This window comes from Sus scrofa, chromosome 12 (assembly GCF_000003025.6).
Source record: "Sus scrofa isolate TJ Tabasco breed Duroc chromosome 12, Sscrofa11.1, whole genome shotgun sequence".
Taxonomy (NCBI): domain Eukaryota; kingdom Metazoa; phylum Chordata; class Mammalia; order Artiodactyla; family Suidae; genus Sus; species Sus scrofa.
In genome coordinates this window covers 5255485-5274992 of record NC_010454.4, presented here as the reverse complement: position 1 = coordinate 5274992, position 19508 = coordinate 5255485, and the positions used below count along the sequence as shown (strand labels likewise).

General features: G+C 49.7%; 1 protein-coding gene across 12 annotated transcripts in view; it reads right to left on the bottom strand.

Annotated features, from left to right (window-relative positions):
* Positions 1-19508, bottom strand: part of RNF157 (ring finger protein 157) — an 80220-nt gene that overhangs the window by 31205 nt on the left and 29507 nt on the right. For 11 of the 12 annotated variants that reach the window (XR_001304377.2, XR_001304379.2, XR_001304378.2 and 8 more), the window contains exon 2: positions 9961-10145. The exons of the other annotated variant lie outside the window; for it this stretch is intronic. Coding sequence is in view for 8 of the 11 variants with exons in the window: in XM_013989888.2 (XP_013845342.1) it covers positions 9961-10082 (122 nt within the window). In the remaining 3 variants the exon portion in view is untranslated. The remainder of the gene's footprint in view (positions 1-9960; positions 10146-19508) is intronic. 12 annotated transcript variants of the gene reach the window in all.

The window sequence follows — 19508 nt, the reverse complement described above, 5'->3', positions numbered from 1 at the left end:
ATCAAGTGTGTGTGTGCACAACTCACACACACACACACACCGTCCTTCATAGTATAATAAATCCATTCTTCCTTTTTTTTTTTTTTTCTTTTTGGCTTTTTCCAGGGCCACACCCACAGCATATGGAGGTTCCCAGGCTAGGGGTCAAATGGAGCTGTAGCCACCGGCCTACACCACAGCCCCAGCAACGTGGGATCAGAGCCGCCATCTGTGACTTACACCACAGCTCATGGCAACGCCAGATCCTTAACCCACTGAGTGAGGCCAGGGATCGAACCTGCAACCTCAGGATTCCTAGTCAGATTCGTTCACCACTGGGCCACGATGGGAACTCCACACTCCTAAATTTTTAACTCTTCCTTATCTCTCCCTTCCCCAAAGAAAACCACTGGAAATCTCTTTAGGGGAAACATCTTGTTTGTAGGCTCCTACCTGCCTTCTGTCTTAGTGGCCTTTTCCGGGGGCTGCATCTGTGGCGTAAGGAAGTTCCCGGGGCCAGGGATCAAACCCAGGCTACAGCAGCAACCATAGCCACAGTAGCGAAAATTCCAGATCCTTAACTGACTGAGCCACCAGGGAACTCTTAGTGGCCTTTCATTGACTCAGTCAGAATCCACCAGAAACACTCAGAGCTGCCGTAAGGAGAGACGCAAAGTGGAAAAGATAAGGTCCTGTCCTTTCAGGAAGCAGCATACTCATTATTATCATTATTTTCTATTTTTAGGGCCACACTCAGGGCACATGGAGGTTCCCAGGCTAGGGGTCCAAAGGGAGCTGTAGCCGCCGGCCTCGTCAGAGCCGCAGCAACGCCAGAACCGAGCCGCGTCTGCGGCCTACACCACAGCTCATGGCAACGCCGGATCTTTAACTGATCGAGGCCAGAGATCAAACCACGACCTCATGGTTCCGCGTCAAGAGCTGTTTCTGCTGCACCATGATGGGAACTCCTGGGAGCAGATGACAGTCACGTAAGTAACGGTAACACTAAACCCAGAGAAATGCCACAAAAAGGGCAACTAGAAAGGAAGTGATGGCTTCTGGCTGAGGTAACCTGGAAGGCTGCATGGAGGAGGTGGTACTTCAACTGGGATCTTGAGGACCCATGTAATTTGTCAGTTCAGAGATGACAAATGGAGGAAACAGGAGAAACAGGCGAATTGAAGAAGATATTTCTCGCTCTTAGAGTGGCCTCCCCCTCCTCTCAGGCCAGGTGAGACCACCAAAGCTTAGTGACTCCAAGCTTCCTGTCATCTTCGCTCTTATTTATTTATTCATTTTTCTCTTTCACACCCACAGCATATGGAAGGTCCCAGGCTAGGGGTCGAATCAGATTCCCAGCACACCACCACCAGCTCTGGGCTGCGTCTGCGACCTACACCACAGCTCACGGCAAGGCCCGATCCTTCAATGCACTGAGTGAGGCCAGGGATCCTTTATTTTTTTATTTTTTTGTCTTTTGTCTTTTTGTCTGTTGTTGTTGTTGTTGCTATTTCTTGGGCCGCTCCCGCGGCATATGGAGGTTCCCAGGCCAGGGGTTGAATCGGAGCTGTAGCCACCGGCCTAGGCCAGAGCCACAGCAACTCGGGATCCGAGCCACGTCTGCAACCTACACCACAGCTCAGGGCAACGCCGGATCGTTAACCCACTGAGCAAGGGCAGGGACCGAACCCGCAACCTCATGGTTCCTAGTCGGATTCGTTAACCACTGCGCCACGACGGAACTCCGCCAGGGATCCTTTAATGCACTGAGGACGCCAGGCATCCTCATGGGCACTGGTCAGGCCGTTGCTGCTGAGCCACAGCGGGAACGCCTTCGCTTTTAAAACGATCATTTACTGAGCACTTACTAGGTGCCAGGCACTAGGCTAAGCTCTTTACATACATAATCTCAGTGACCCTGGCACAGCCCTGCGAGGGAGAGATGGCTGGTCCCTTTTCGCAGATAAGGACGCTCAGGTCACGAGCAGTTCAATGGTAGCCCCCGAAGTCACACAGGCCCCGGGAGCAGAGTGAAGGTTTGCACACATTCTACTGGCGTCTTTCTCTAAGATGCTCCTGGATATAGCCTCTTAAAGTACCAGGTATTAAAAGATCTGAAAACACTAACCTATGTCTCCACTCACTCTTTGCTCTTAGGAAGGCATTAATGAACTTTTTCTCTTGCCTACAGAACCTTAAGACACACACCATGACTGTGTCATATTTTCAAAAATTATAGTTGATTTACAATATTGTGCCAAGTTCTGCTGTACAGCAAAGTGACCCAGTTATGTAAATATATATGTGTGTGTGTGTGTATATACACACATTCTTTTCTAAATATTATTTTCCATCCTCGTCTATCCCAGGAGACCGGATATAGTTCCCTGTGCTGTACAGTGGGCCTTGCTGTTTATCCAGTCTAAACGTAATAGTTTGCACCTACAAACCCCAAACTTCCCGTCTATCTCACGCCCTCCCCACCCCTGCCTGGGCAACCACCAGTCTATTCTCCTTGTTTGTGAGTCTGTTTCTGTTTTATAGATAAGTTTGTTTTACTTGTCTTTTTTTTTTTTTTCTGCTTTTTAGGGCCACACCTGCGGCATATGGAAGCTCCCAGGCCAAAGGTCATATTGGAGCTACAGCTGCTGGCCTGCGCCACAGCCACAGCAACGCAGGATCTGAGCCGTGTCTGCAACCTACAACACAGCTCACGGCAATGCTGGATTCTTAACCCACTGAGCAAGGCCAGGGATCGAACCTGCAACCTCATGGATGCTAGTCAGGTTCGTTAACTGCTGAGTCACGACGGGAACTCCTGTAAGTTTGTTTTAGATTCCACTTATAAGCGGTATCATATGGTATTCATCTTTCTCTTTCTGACCCACTCCACTCAGTATGATAATCTCTAGTGGCATCCATCCATTCTGTGTCATATTTAAAGCGAAAGAAGTATCTCTTTGTTTCACTTTTGGTCGCCCTGCAGCATGTGGCGTTCCTGGGCCAGGGATCAGATCCGAGCTGCAGTTGTGACCTGTGCCACAGATGCAGCAATGCCAGATCCTTAACCCACTGTGCCCAGCCAGGAATCTAACCTGCGCCCAGGCGCTGCCGCGATACCGCCAATCCCCTTGAGCCACAGCGGGAATTCCATAGAGCAAAGACACTATCTTATTTCCATTCAGAACCAGAGGTTTCGGTCCTATGCTAACATATGGGTGACACGCAAGCAAGGTTACGTCTTCCTGGCACCGAGGGAGCTGAAGCTCCGACACACTCAGGCCCGAGCACGTCCCCAAAGGAGCGGCTCGCCAGGTGTGCCCCGGAACCGTATCAGCAGCCGCTTCCCAGCTCACACCCGCTTTCTGAGGCCCTTAGAACTGTAATTCCTCAGCCTCTGTCTACTGTGTCAGGGAGTGGGTGAGGACAGGGACGATCGGGCGGAATTTTCCTTCTTCTGGGATGCAAACCCACTGGCACGATGAGTCCAGCGAACGGGCGCACAGATGGCGGAAGACTGACAGGCCTTCGGCGTGGCGCATCCTGACTTCTTGCCTCCAGCTCGGAACGGGCTTAGGGGACGCCTTCCCGTTTCTCAGACATCATCCTGGAGGAAATGAACCTCACAGCCTGCTGAATGCTGCCTGAAAGAAGCTTCTAGAATTCTCTCTCACGTTTCAGAATGAAGACAGGCTCTGGATAAAAACGCGTGGACAAAGAAAGAAACCAGGTTTGCTTGTGTCCTGGTTCACCAAATCTGCGGGTTAGTCCCTTGACGACAGAGACCAAGGCTCAGGTTCCCCACTCCACTCATGCAACCAGAAAATGCTGCCAGAAGCAAGCCCTTCTAATGGCGTGAAACTCGGGTAGCTGTTGCATTTACAGCTTGCCAGTAGCCATCCGCGGAAAAAACAAAACAAAACAAAACAAAGGGAAATGTTCACCAGCTGCCTACTTTGTGCCAGGCATCATACTCGCTTTTTTAGAGATATATTTTCTTGCATTTTACTGTATGTAATTGAAAAAAATGTGCATAGCATGAAATGTGTCGCCCTCACCACTTTTTGTTTGGGGGGGTGCTATGGCATGTAGTGATGCTTGATGTGGGATCTCAATTCCCAGAGCAGGGATTGAACCCAGGCTACAGTGATGAAAATGCTGAGTCCTAACCACTAGACCATCAGGGAACTCCCTCACCTTCACCATTTTTAAGCACAAGGTCCAGCGGGAGTAAATGCATTCACATACCCTGGGCTCCCATCACTACAAGAGTTCAAGTTTAGATACATTCTCACCTAATACATGAAACACAGACATGGCTGCCGTGCCCCAGACTGTAAACGCTTGGAGAGCAGGACGACATGCAGGAGGACCTAAAAATATGCTGCTTGACTGGATAAATGAGGACTATCGGGATCCACATGCCCATTTTGCAGATAAGACTCCAAAGATTCATATAATTATTGAAGGTCTCAGGGCTAATGAGTAGCAGGATCAGGATTTGAACCCAGAGGCAGTATTTAAATGCAAAAGCCATATATGTATTTGTCTTTTTAGGGCCGCACCCGAGGCATATGGAGTTCCCAGGCTAGGGGTCGAATCGGAGCTGTAGCTGCTGGCCTACACCACAGCCACAGCAATGCAGGATCCAAGCCACATCTGCAGCCTACACCACAGCTCATGGCAACGCCAGATCCTTAACCCACTGATCAAGGCCAGGGATCGAACCCGAAACCTGATGGTTCCTAGTCGGATTGGTTTCCTCTGTGCCGTGACGGGAATTCCCCGAAAGCCATACTCTTGTGCCTGCAACTGCCTGAGCTATGGCAGAGCAAGTCCACAGGCGGTCCTGAGCCCCGGGGTGTTCTAGGTGCCGGACAAGAGTGTAGAGAGAATCTAAGAGTTACATGATCACTGCAAAAGATAGCGAAACCTGTTCAGGCTCTGGAAGCTAGTCCAAACTCTCTGGATTGTGCCCTATGATCAGGCAGAAGTACACACAAAAGCATACCTAATACTCTACTCTTTTTTATTTATTTGTTTCTTTTTAGGACCACAGCCGCGGCATATGGAGGTTCCCAGGCTAGGGGTCGAATCGGAGCTACAGCCACAGCAACGCCAGAACCGAGCCGCATCTGTGACCTACACCATAGCTCATGGCAACGCTGGATCCTTAACCCACTGAACGAGGCCAGGGATTGAACCCTAGTTGGGTTCTTAACCCGCTGAACCACAACAGGAATTCCTCCTCTAAGTTATTTTCAAAGAAGGAAGACATTTACTTGTTCCTTCAGCACGCTCACGAAGCCCCGAGTGCTGTGCCAGGCTTGGGATTCCCTGGCGGACCAAGCGCACCTCTCTCAGTCCTGACCAGAAGGGGTCCAGCATCCTGACAGAGCCTGCATCGGTGCACTGCCCGGAGTACAGCTCACCCGACCCTGGCCACTGGCCTGCTCACGTCTGTACTGAAGCCTCAGTCTCAGAAAAATTTAAATCCCAAGCCCCTCAAGCCCAGGATAGGAGCATAGTACCTGCTCAGCCAGAGGAACGCTTTCAGTGGGCCCCAGGGGGTTGCCAGTCAAGGCTCTGCGGAGGAATACGTCTGTGGTCCTTCCATCCTGGGGTCGAGCAGTTTCCCTGTACATTTCCCTACATCAGCAAAGTGCCCCCTGGTGGCCGAACGTGGAACTGCCAGTTTAGACGGACCAGAAGGACACCCTGGATGTGTATGTCCACATTTATTTACACACACACACACGCATATAGATCAACCACATATCCTAGATTTTCCGACCATTCTAATTTCAAATACTGTGTTAAATTACCCCCACGGCTGCCTATTTTTGTGGTAGAAAGTATGCATTATGAGATGACAGGATGCCTTACTTCAGTTGCATATCACTGGGCAATTTCCAGAAGGCTCTAAAAGGGACTATAATCCATTTGTAAAAATAAATCATTCATTTCAATAAAAAGGGTTTTTTTAAGAGTACACAATTTACTACCATTTGCTACGAGATTCAGGCCTGATCCCAAATGCATGTGGCAGCCGGGAGCTGGCTGCTGGGAGCGCCCTAAGTTGGGCCCAGCATTTTCTGAGCACTTCCTCACTTTCTGGCACCACAAGATGGTCCAGGCTCATCCTGTGGTTTCCTGTCTGCTCCCTGGAATCGATCATGTCTCTAAGGAGCGCTGGTTCCTTTTTTAGGGGAGTTTACCCCCAGCGATCACGTAGTCCCCCACCTTTTACTGACGAACGCTTGGTCTGTTTCCAGTTTTCACTACTACTACTACGGACGGTGATTCAATAAGCGCGCCCTGAAAGGGACCGGGAGGGACAACGGGGGAGGGGCCGGTAAAAGGAAAACAAATGACCATGCCCTCCTGCCGTTTTCACTGAGGAAGAAAAAGCCCCAAATGCCCCAAATCTGCTTCTGAAAAGAAATGATTTTAGACCATTCACGATTCAAACAGAAAAGTACTCATTTTCTATATTAGCAGGCCTGTAATATCTGTGTCGGAGAAACAGCTAACAGTTCATATGGAAATCAACATCTGGGGTCATAAGAAGCGCCCATTTATAGCGCTCATTTACATAAGTTCCTGCTTCTACAGATTTTAGGGCTTTTATATTTAAATTTCAGTTCCTTTTTATCTGATGCCTGGTTATTTCCTCAGCTTTCTCTGCTTCCTCTCTTCTCAGCGATGTAGTGTGTCCAGGACTTACCAGTGGATATTTTTAGACCCGTGATACTTCAGACTATTTTCTTAGACCCGTGTCAGGAAGAACGGTCTACTCTCTGCGTGAATGCCATGAAATGAATACAAATTTGCCTATTTAACCAGCTGTGGCCCCGGGACAGGCTGTCTTCTGCCGGCTATGCACCAAAAAGTCAATGAGCTACATTTACAGCAGTAAAACCCCCTGTTCACTCATTTGCCATCCAATGCTCGTGGGGAGTCCACCCCCAGTGTAGCAAGACTGGTGACCACAAAGCTGAGGAACGTGAAAAGACACTTGTTTTCACTCAAACCAGAGACGTGAAGGAGACACCAAGAGGTGGCACAAGATAACCTCAGTTCAAAGATGCTTTGTGTTCAGGTTTGGTTAAAGGATCCATCCAGGAAGGCAGCCTGTTTATAGCCTGTTAACACCTCGGCCAGGTCCCTGGGAGGGCTCATGTGGGACTAACGTCCTGGCTGTGATGTGACACAGTATCTAAGGATGACCATTCCCAAATATCTGAACCCTGCAATGAGTAGCCCCCACTACCCAGCGCTCTCTGTTCACCCTAACGGGGGATAACAAAACAATCAGAGAGCCACCGGAGAGAAAAGTCGCCATCACAAAAATGATCCAGATGGCTGTTAACCACCCTCCCAGACCCATTTTCTCCCTCTTCTTGTGGTCTGCGTGTTGGCTTGTGCTGTTCAGAGGACAAGTTCTGTACCCTCTGACGTCAGATGCACCGACAGGGCGACAGGGCTCCTTTGAGGACGAGTGACACCCACCGACTTCCGGTCCCCCCTCCCCACCTGAAAACCTCTCCCGGCAGGAGAAACGCTGCTTCTACAGTCCGAGTGCCTTCCTCGAGCTGAGCTGCTTTTACATACAAAGGATTCTGCCTACCATCAGCTAATTTTAAGGAGAGTTAAAAGGGAAAAAAGTGCTTTTCGTAAAGCTGACACAGTCATCTTTTCCATTGGGCACGCTGGTAAATCGTGACTAATGGTCAGAAACAGCTCCTTTCAGACAAGCACCCCCTTCTCAATGCCTGACTTCCAGAATTCATCTGGTCAGGAGACTCATAACTCAGCTCACAAATAAGAATTCACTTTTTTTTTTTTTTTGTCTTTTTGCTATTTCTTTGGGCCGCTCCCACGGCATATGGAGGTTCCCAGGCTAGGGGTCCAATCGGAGCTGTAGCCACTGGCCTACGCCAGAGCCACAGCAACGCGGGATCCGAGCCGCGTCTGCAACCTACACCACAGCTCACGGCAACGCCGGATCCTTAACCCACTGAGCAAGGGCAGGGACTGAACCCGCAATCTCATGGTTCCTAGTTGGATTCGTTAACCACTGCGCCACGACGGGAACTCCCCACTTTTTTTTTAAATTCGGGGCTGCACCTGCAGCATACAGATGTTCCCAGGCTAGGGATCCAATCAGAGCTACAGCTGCCGGCCTCCACCACAGCCACAGCCACATCAGATCACAGCTCATGGCAACGCCAGATCCTGCACCTGCTGAGCGAGACCAGGGACCAAACCCACAACCTCATGGTTTCTAGTCAGATTTGTTTCCGATGCGCCACGACGGGAACTCCAAGAATCCACTTGCAAGGAAGGAATTTTGAGATGCCCAGTACTGGAAGTAAAGAATATGGTCGGAGTGGGTAAGGACCAGTATCAGCCAAGGCAGGTATTTGAAAATACGCGACATGAGTTGTTGCTGTTTTCCAAAGAAGCACGTGAATGTTCTAACGCCACCAGGGGTCAGTGGCCCAGTCATTTTTGTTGACAGAGATCTTTTCAATAGGCCAGTTATTAGGAAGGGCAAGTGTGCCATACAGCAGAAAGTGACAGAGCCTTGGAAATCGACATACCTTAATGAAAAAAATGTTTACAAAGGGCAAGTGGACCAAAGTCTTCCCTGGTCTCTCTTTCAAAAATGAAAAACTGGAAGCTTCACATTGGAAAACTCCACGCTGTCCATCTATGCCCTGCCTGAAATATACTGACTCTAAAACTATCTAGGTAAGATCTAAGCTCAATTCCAAGAGTTTGGGTCTCCATCTCTCATATTCCTGGAAGGAAAATGAGCCCTGAAGTCTGTCTGCTAGGTTAGAAAGCTCAGCTCTGGCTTCAGACAAAGAGTAACAGTGTGAAATGAAGAAAGAGTTAAGATTATAAGCCAATCGAACACCGGTTTCTAAGCCCAGGTAGTCTGATCCTTTGGTTTCTAAGCCCAGGTAGTCTGATCCTTTGGCTCGGCTACAAATTTGCAGATACAGCCGGAGGCCGAGGAGGGAGGCCTTGAATGAGTCAAAAACCCCAGCGAGGGAGTTCCTTTGTGGCGCAGCAAGGTACGGCTCTGGCCTTGTTGCCGCTGTGGTGCAGGTTCGACCTCCGGCCAGACAGCATCCACATGTTGTGGGCTTGGCCAAAATGACCAAAACTGGGATTCCCACGGTGGCCCAACAAGCATCCATCCATGAGGACGAGGGTTCGATCCCTGGCCTCGCTCAGTGGGTTAAGGATCTGGCGTTGCCCTGAGCTGTGGCGTAGGTCACAGACGCGTTTCAGATCCAGCGTGGCTGTGGCTGTGGTGGAGGCCGGCAGCGACAGCTCCAGTGCAGGCAGCCCCTAGCCTGGGAACCTCCATATGCCAGCAGTACAGCCCTAAAAAACAAAACAAAACAAAAAAGGCCAAAACTCTTAACGAGATTTTATTTTCTTTATCTAATCATGAAATACGGAAACCTCAGGGAATTAGAAAATAGCATACAATAAAGACCTGTGACGTACGTCTGATCGTTTTAATTTCTAATTGGTTAAACGTGAAGATCGCTATTTTACAGCTAGTTTTACACGGCAACATCTGCTTCATTTTGCCCTGCTGAGCTTCCAAGAGTTTTGAGAGCTACGATTATTCTTCGGCCCCCCGTTGAGCGGTGAGGAGCCCAGGTTATGCAAACCCCTGGAACTCCTTTCTGTGGCTCATATATTAACTATACATTAAAAAGATTAATGTCTGAACTCCTTTAAAGTCTGTTAATAATGAAATCTTGAATTAGAAGTATAACTCTTAGGTTCTAGATGGTGACTATCTCACAGAAAAAATATAAATATTTACAACCCACCATGTCCTGGGTCCAACTCCAAGGCTGATTCGCGTCACTGGCTTCTCCCTCACCCTGTGTCCCACCCCATCCTTTCCTGCACCGCCCACCTGAGGTCTCTGTATCCCCCGCCTGTCACCTGTCACTCCCTCCGTGTAAGTCTCCACTCTTTGAACCACCACATCCTTCAACACTTCCGACTTTCCCACTGTTGGCAACCACTTCGCTGTGGCTCTTCTTCTTTTCACTGATCTCCTGCATGCTGTTAAGACCCTGGGCCTCCGATCATCTTTCTGGGCTTTGCCAAAGGTGATTCCAGTTCATCTAGAATAAATAGGTGTCCTAGCATTAACCATAAGCTTTCTGAGACTAAAAATAGCCAAGTTCCAAGTTTAAACATAGTGCAAAAGCAAAGATGGTGTAACAGGTCATGAGTCCCCAAGAAGCACTGCACGGTCCCGTCTCCTAACAGGGAGAGCGGCTTCTGTAGTAATCGCCCGGCCTTCTATAATCAGCCTGGTCAATTATTATAAAGATTCTTTAAGTACGAGTTAATCATCTGCCAAGAAAGCACAGCCTCAGGATTAAGTGGCAAGTCAAAAGTTCAGCAAGAGGATTCAGTGACAGGCTTCTAAACAGATGAATTGTGCAAAAGGAAAGATTTATAGTGGATAGAGCTGGCAGACACCACCTTGACAGAGAGATCAAGGCTGCCCTCGCTGGCGGTGGGCCATGTGCCCATCTGTGCCTCTGAAATGATACAATGAGAAAGGCACTGACCTCTGGTATTCCTCCCACACCTTCGTAACCCCGCCTCATCACAAGAAAACATCAGAACACCCAAACGGACGGGAGTTCGATGAAATACCTCACCGGCACATCTCAGGATTGTCAAGGTCATGAAAAACAAGGAAAAACCCAGGAACTGTCAAGCATTGGGAGATGAAGGAGACGTGACAACCGAAGGTAACCCGGCACGCAAACGAGATGCCAGTGGAAAAACTTGTGTAGTCCCAATAAAATCTGTAGTTTTAAAAACCAGTACCAGAGAAAACCACGACTTGCAAAGACACATGGACTCCGATGTTCACAGCAGCACTATCTGCAAGAGCCAAGACATAGAAACAACCTAAATGTCCATTGACAGAGGAGTGGATCCAGAAGAGGTGGTACATATACACAGTGGAATATTACTCAGCCATCAAAAAGAATGAAATACCAGCATTTTTTGCAACATGGATGGACGTAGAAACCATCATGCTAAGTGAAGTCAGCCAGACAATGAGACGCCAACATCCAATGCTTTCACTGACATGTGGAATCCGAAAAAAGGACAGACGGAGCTTCTTTGCAGAACAGATGCTGACTCACAGACACTGAAAAACTTATGGTCTCCGGAGGAGACAGTTTGGGGGGTGGGGGGTTGTGCCTGGGCTGTGGGATGGGAATCCTGTGAAGTCAGAGTGTGATGATCATTATACAACTACAGATGTGGTAAATTCATTTGAGTAATTAAAAAAATAAAAAATAAAAACTGGGAGTTCCCATTGTGGCGCAGTGGTTAACGAATCCGACTAGGAACCATGAGGTTGCGGGTTCTGTCCCTGCCCTTGCTCAGTGGGTTAACGATCTGGCGTTGCCGTGAGCTGTGGTGTAGGTTGCAGACGCGGCTCGGATCCCGCGTTGCTGTGGCTCTGGCGTAGGCCGGTGGCTACAGCTTCGCTTCGACCCCTAGCCTGGGAACCTCCATATGCCGCGGGAGCGGCCCAAAACAGCAAAAAGACAATAAATAAATAAATAAATAAAATAAAATAAAATAAATAAGCCCCAGTAACGTGCCTCTGTGAGTTAGATGGGATCGCTGTTCTAAGGTTGTGTGAGCCGTTAACATCCGAGAAGCCGGCTGGAGGGTACACAGGGATTCCCCACTACCCGTGCAATGTTTCTGTGAGTATAAGATTATTAAAACAAAATTAAGTTCAGCAAGAGTGATGCTGAGAGAAGGGAGCGAGCAGAGGGTCTCAAAATAGCCCCGGTGTGGGTCTGGGTTCTTGCGCTACTGGTTGTGCAATTTTAGCTTCTCTGCTGTAGGCTCAGTCTCCCCTTCTCCACCAGTAAAACATGCTTAATAATACCTGCTTCTAACTTGTGAGATTAAAGGTTGGGTTAATCAAGGACCGGGGAGGAAAACCAAGGAGGACACCAGGTATTTGAAAGGAGAATTTAATAGAAGGAACTGGCTCAACAGCCACTGGAGAAACACCGAAAGGGGACCCTGAGCCGACAGGGTGCCACCCCCAGGGCTGGAGGAATGAAAGGGAGAGGTGGGATCTCTCAGATCCCAGGGGCCCCAGGGAATCTGGGCCCCCGACCTCTGGGTAGTGCCCTTCCCCCTCCTCCAGCCCTGCAGACCCTCTAGCGCCCCCTACTGGCTGAGCCTAGCAGGGAGCAGCTGGCAATGAGGAAACGTGGCAGCAGAGTCCAGGCCCCCCGCCAGCATCATGAACCCCAGAGGGTTGGTTTGAGGAGACGACAGCTCAACTGTTTACCATGAAAAAACTTTGTGGACTGTAAAGGTTTCCCACTGGTACTTCTTATTATTATCACTCCTCTTACGTACCTGGGCTAATAACTCTCTTAAAAAAATGTTTTTTTTGGTTAATGATTTTTATTTTTTCCTTAAACATATTTAACAGTATGGATTAGCAGAGGAGGTGCACCTCTGGTCTCAAAAGCTTTTAAAAGTTTAATAAACGGAAAATATGGGACTACATTCTAGTCTATAATTATAGCAGGCTTTGCCGCAAAGCTCGCTTTGTCAGAGCTGCCTTCTAAAGACAAAGCCTACGTCTGATTCATTTCTGTAATAATCAGGGCTATGATGTGAGTTGAGTGAAATAAGGGTGCTGCTTAGGGATGCGATTTACATGTAACCACACCACCGAACCCGGAGGTCTTTGACTTTTATAGACGTTTGTAAAACACTTTCATTACAATTTAAGGCCATTATGCATCTCTTTAAAAAGCTGAAAAAGTGAGCCAAATTTTTCTTTGAAACGCAACACCAGTACATATAGTTTCCCGTAAAGCCAGGGTGGACCCTGACAACAGGAAACAGAGGTGAGAGTGGGTACGATAGTTTCAGTATGGTTCAAAGAAATTTCGAGGAAATTCCTACAACCCAGATGCTTTAGTTTCACTGTTGAAAACCGCAGCAGTTCACTGTGCTCTGGTTTGTGAAGAAACAGAGCATCACACAAACCAACCAAAAGTTCAAGCACTTAGTGGCACTTTCCAAGTCAGCAAAACTTAGGTCACAAAGTAAAGTCTTTCTCAGAGCTTCTGGAAGCTCTGCCTGCGCTTCATTTATCACCTCCCCTGTGTGTGTGTGTGTGTGTGTGTGTGTGTGTGTGAGCTTCCTGCCAGAGAGAGGGCCAAGTCTGTGCTGGAGATGTCTTCGTAGCACCCAGAGAGATTAGACCAGCACACGCAGGAGGTTAAAATGGGCAAATGCAGAATGAGTGTCAGGACGAAATCTTCAGAGGCGTCTGGCATGTGCCCAGGGTCACCCCTTGGATTTTGAATATTTGCCCTAAATGGCAACTTGGCACAGTTAACACTCACAAAATAATGAAAAAGCAGACTGCCATGTGTTCTATTTTGTTTGTTTGTTTGTTTTTTGTCTTTTTTGCCTTTTCTAGGGCTGCTCCCTTGGCCTATGGAGGTTTCCCGGCTAGGGGTCGAATCGGAGCTGTAGCCGCCGACCTACGCCAGGGCCACAGCACTGCAGGATCCAAGCTGTGTCTGTGACCTACACCACAGCTCACGGCAACGATGGATCCTTAACCCCCGGAGCAAGGCCAGGGATGGAACCCGAAACCTCATGGTTCCTAGTCAGATTCGTTAGCCACTGCGCCACGACGGGAACTCCTGCCATGTGTTTTTTTAATGAAGGGTTTGTGGAGGAGTATGTAAGTTCAACGAGGAGCCAGGACCCTCTGGCCTTGCCAGCGAGCTGTGTGCAAGACTAAAAAGAATGAAAATGAAAGGATTGGGTCAGGTGGGGAAGACACCAGGGCCTGGAAGATCCAGGTTCTTGTCTCCATTCTGGGGTGAGTAATTTAACATCTCTGGGCATCAGTTTCTTTATCTATAAAATGGGATTTATAGCCCTTGTCTATTATGGAGGGTGATTAAGGCCAAAAAAACCCCCCAAAAAAACAACAAAAAAAAAAACCCATTCAGGAGTTCCCGTCATGGCACAGCAGAAAGGAATCCGATTAGGAATCATGAGGTGGCCGGTTCAATCCCTGGCCTCGATCAATGGGTCAAGGATCCGGTGTTGCCGTGAGCTGTGGTGTAGGTCGCAGATGCGGCTCGGATCAGGTGTGGCTGTGGCTGTGGCTGTAGGCTGGTGGCTACAGCTCCGATTAGACCCCTAGCCTGGGAACCTCCATATGCCAGGGGTGCAGCCCTGAAAAGACCAAAAAAAAAAAAAAACCAAAAAATTTCAAAGCCTAAATACATTGTATATTCATTCCCTTTCTACTGTAATCAACTATTTTATATTATAGTTGACTATAATATAAATTACATTATATTAAAATTAAATTTTAATGTACATTAAAATTTAAATTCTATTACAAAATTATATTTTATATTAGCTATATAAGGGGTTAGTTATCAGGTTTTGACATGTAGTTTGAAGAAATGAGAGAGAATTTAGTCAAGTAGTGCTTCCTTGGTCCCTCGGTCCCATCTGGACAGATTTGAAAGTTTGAAGAAATGACTGCAAAGGCTTACGGCGGCCTCCCAGCCTCCTCTGACAGATGAGACACTGGTCCTCAGCTCCGCGCCCTTCTGAATTCCCACCGAGATAACAGCAGCGGGACTGACAAGGAAGAAGAAAGTGTAAAACCACACAAACAGAGGGAACTGGAGAGGAAATAAACAATGAGAAGCCGAAACCCACACAGAGAAGCAGAAACGGATTTAGAACAGAAAAGGCTGAAATTCCGAGTGGCAGACACAGCTCTGCCCAGAACCCCAGGGAGGCTCAGGCATCGGAGGCAGCAGGGCCTCCTAGAAGTGGGGTGTACTGAGGCCTGAGAGAGGAGGCTGGGAGGTCGGAAAGAAAAGCATTTCCACGCCGAGATCTCTTCCCGGACACGACATGGCCAGGAGATCACTGTCCCCTCCAGCAGCGGGTGTTGACCGGAGAGTGAATCAGGATTGGACAGTCCCGGGGACACGGGGCATGGCCCAGCAAGGGCGAGGGAGCTCTGGAAGCAGAAGGCTAAGTCAGGGTCTCGGAAGGGGCTTGCCGAGACCCCCCAGCCCCGCCCTGCTCATCTTCTAGAATGCTGGCGGCCAGGACGGCGACCTGCTCCCCTCTGCCGCCACCCCTTCTCCCCTCTGCCGCCACCCCTTCTCCCAGGCTGGATATGAGATATGAGTGGATCCCTCACCGGAGCAACGAGATACGGTCACCTGACTTATGACAAAGGTGCTGCTGCAATGCCAGGAGAGGAGTGGGTCCTGTCCACAGTGGGTACTGGGTCCCTTGAAACCAAAAGAAGGAAAAGAACCTCAGCCTATATAAAGGGATACAGAATGGCCTCCAAGACATAGCATTCGATTAAAAGACAAGGGCGTGGAGTTCCTACTGTGGCTCAGTGGGTTAAGAGCCCAAGACAGTGTCCGTGAGGATGTGGGTTTGATCCTCGGCCTCACTCAGTGGGTTAAGGATCTGGCATTGCTGCAAGCTGCGGTGTAGGTCGCAGATGTGGCTCAGATCCTGTTGCTGTGGCTGTGGTGTAGGCCGGCAGCTCCGATTCGACCCCTAGCCTGGAAACATCCATGTGCCACAGGTGAGGCTGTAAAAAGAAAGAGAGAAAAACCAAACCAAGCCAAACCAAGGGCAGACATGTGTGCAGGACAGGCAGAGACACGCTGGTACCCCCTCTGCCCCTCACCAGGTCTGTGTTCCCAGCCCCAGCGGCAGTTCCAGCTGTGGAGCTGGGTGGCTGTTATTAAGACCCGTGTGTTCACCGAAAGCAGAAGAAGGCTGTCTCAGACACAGCCACCATCAACGAGAACCCAGGAGTTCCCGTCACAGCCGGTAGTAACGAACTCATCTGGCGTGGATGAGGATGTGGGTTTGAGCCCTGGCCCCACTGAGTGGGTTAAGGATCTGGCGTTGCTGTGGTGCAGGCTGGCAGTTGCTGCGCCTATTCGACCCCTTGCCTGGGAACGTCCATATGCCGAGGGGAAAAAGAACCAGCGTGAAGCCAAGTGTGATAGTTGGGCAGCCTAAAAACACTCATCTCCTGCAGGCACGGGACCCACTTGGAAGGACTGGCAGAGCTCGGCCCAGGCAGGTTTCCTGAGTCCCAGTCAGGGCCTGATGGAAAGGAATGAACTCTAAGCCTTGAGACGTGGATGTCTGTGTTAACTGACTTGGAACCATGAACCCAGATTCCCTGGGCCTGCGAAGTGGCCAACTCCCTCTCCCCCTTGCTCAAGACAAGCACCTTACGAGACAGGGCTTGCCTACCAAGGTCCGCCCCATCTTCCTCTGGCCACTAGACCATAGTTGGGGCCAAGTCTCAGTGTCCCTCGGAGGGGTCTGCTGGACCTGCTAAGAGAAGGTGTTTGTAACAATCACCCCAAACACACCAGGGGATCAGGCTAAGACACGCGCTGGCAGGATCTAGAGGGACGTGTGGATCCTGAAGGTGCTGGAATAGGGAGCAGCCTGAGGCCGAGCTGACGCTAAGAGGGCAGCCTCCCAGGCCTCAGAACTGACACCCTGGCAGAGGCCTGGGTCTCGTGGGAGGTGGGGGAAGGGGCCTCTTGGGAGCTTGGCGGAGCAGCGGAGCACACGCAATGATTCCGGGGCGGGCACGAGGCTGAGAGGAGCTGGCATGCTGGCATGCGCTGCCGCATGAAACAGGAAGAGCCCCTGGCTGGCCGTGTTCTCTGGGAGGCCTGGAAGCCAGTCTGACGACCAAGCCCTGGACGCTCCTCGGTTTCCAACGGCAGTTCCGCCTCCCTGATCAGGGCCCGCTTCGTCCTTCTGCGCCCCGGGGTCAGACTGCATCAGGTCCCGCGTGAACAAGTGGTTCTCCTTTATCTGTCCTCACAGTCACCTCAGCCCCACGTCCAGCTCTAACTCGTCGTCCGCACGGTCCTCTGAGTAAATCTGCCAAAACGCACGTGAGAGGACCCCCAGGTTTTTGTTTTTTTATTTTTATTTTTGGTCTTTTTGCCTTTTCTAGCGCTGCTCCCGAGCCATGTGGAGGTTCCCAGGTTAGGGGTCGAATGGGAGCTACAGCTGCCAGCCGACGCCAGAGCCACAGCGACGCAGGATCCAAGCCTCATCTGCGACCTACACCACAGCTCACGGTAACAACGGACCCTTCACCCACGGAGCGAGGCCAGGGATCGAACCTGCAACTTTCGTGGCTCCTAGTTGGATTTGTTAACCACTGAGCCACGACGGAAACTCCAGGACTCCCACTTTAAAACCCACGAGTGGCTCCCCGCGCCCACAGGATAAAAGTCCAAAGTTGGCAGGAAGGCACACAGGGCCCCTGGTCTAGGCTGGCACCCACAGCCTTATCTCTTGCTGTGTCTCCTCCGACCCTCCGGTACCCTGAGCCATGTGCAAGGCCCCACACCACCTTGCTTAGAGGTTTCTGTGCCTTTGCTCGCCAGCCCCTCCTCCAACATGCAGATATTCCTGGGTTATAAGTAAGTTCCTTCAGGCAGGGATTTCATTTTATCCATCTTTATATCTCCAGCTGTTTCCGTTTGCTGGCACGTAGCAATTCCAGGTCAGGGATGGAACCTGAGCTGCAGCAGTGACAATGCCAGGTTCTTAACCAGCAGAGCCACCAGGGAACTCCCAGAAATGCTGTTTCTAAAAAAAAAATCCTTATGTAGAGTTCCTGTGGTGGCTCAGTAGCAACAAACGGGATTAATATCCATGAGGACACAGGTTCGATCCCTGGCCTTGCTCAGTGGGTTAAAGGATCCAGTGTTGCCATGAGCTGTGGTATAGGTTGCAAACACAGCTCATATCCTGCATTGCTGTGGCTGTGGTGTAGGCCGGGAGCTGCAGCTCCGACTGGACCCCCAGCCTGGGAACCTCCATATGCCAGGGGTGTGGCCCTAAAAAGACAAAAATAAATAAACATAAATAAAAATTTTAAAATCCTCATGTAAAGCTGCCTGGGTTTTCTTTTGCTCTCAGGTTGTTAAAAGAAGGCCACATCAGAGCTCCCTTCATGGCTCAGTGGTTAACGAACCAGGCTGGGATCCATGAGGTTATGGGTTCGATCCCTGGCCTTGCTCCATGGGTTAAGGATCTGGCGTTGCCATGAGCTGTGGTGCAGGTCAAAGATGAGGCTCAGATCTGACATTACTGTGGATGTGGTGTGGGCTGACAGCTGTAGCTCCATTTCAACCCCTAGCCTGAGAACTTCCATATGCCGAGGGTTTAGCCCTAAAAAAAGAAGGCTGTATCCACACCGAACCTGACATTTCTCTAAAGGTGAAATCCTTGCACGCTGACACCAAGAGGATGAAGCTACCAGCTCCATCCCTTCCCATGCTCACTCTGAGGTCTCTGTCATTCTCTGCAAGCCACAGCCACTTCTTGGTCCATGCCGAAACCCCACTCGGCAGACCCCACCCTTCCTGCAGTTCACTAAAAAAAAATAAATAAACAAAACCCATTATACTGTCGACTTCCTTAATTTTCCTACTTCTACATATTCTCCCAGACCTACTTCCTTCCTGAGCCCAGCAAGAGTCCCTTCTCTATTTTTAAAGAATATTAAAATGCTTTTAGTTAAAACATGAAAACATGTTCACCAGGGAAAATTCAAACAAGAGAGAATACGAAGCAAGAAGCAGCTCCCCTCCCTGAGGAACCCCAAGAGGACACGGGTTCACAGCTAAAAATGCACTGTTCTGATGAATTTTTATGCACCTGTGAATATTAACATAAATGTACACATATATTTTTATACGCTGTTATTTTTTTTATCAGAAGTGAAACCAGACTCCTCATTATATATAGCATCTTGCTTTTTTTAGGCAAACTATGCGGTGGTGGATATATTTTTATCTCAAGGGATACAGATCGACTTTATTTTTGGCTGAATACCGGTTCATCGCCTCGACACGCTATAATTTGTCTAACGAGTCCTGCCCGATGTGCGGGAAGCCCACTGAGGTCAAAAGTGAGTCAGCGCTGCAGTAGAACCCCGAGGGCAGAGGAGACACACGCGCGTGTGAGTTTTCCTTCCCACGGCGGTGCGGAGCCGTGAAGCAGCTGGGCCGCAGCGGAAAAAGGGATGTTGCCAAACTGAACGCCCCCAACAAAAGCCAGCTGCAGCACAATTACAAAGGAAGGAAGAAAGAAAGAAGACAGCAGGCAAAAGGCAAAAAATCCAATCCCACGCACACAGAGGAAAGAGGCCCCCTCTCCGTAGACTTCTGATTGTGCTCTGGACCCCGTTTCGTCCCCCGCCCCCGCCCCCATTCATACGGCAAAGACCAACTCCCAATGTGACGACAGCCGGAGATGGGGCCTTGGGGAGGCCATAAGGGTGAGATGAGGTCCCCAGGAGGGTGGGGTCCCCAAGATGGGATCAGTGGCTTCATGGGAAGAGGAAG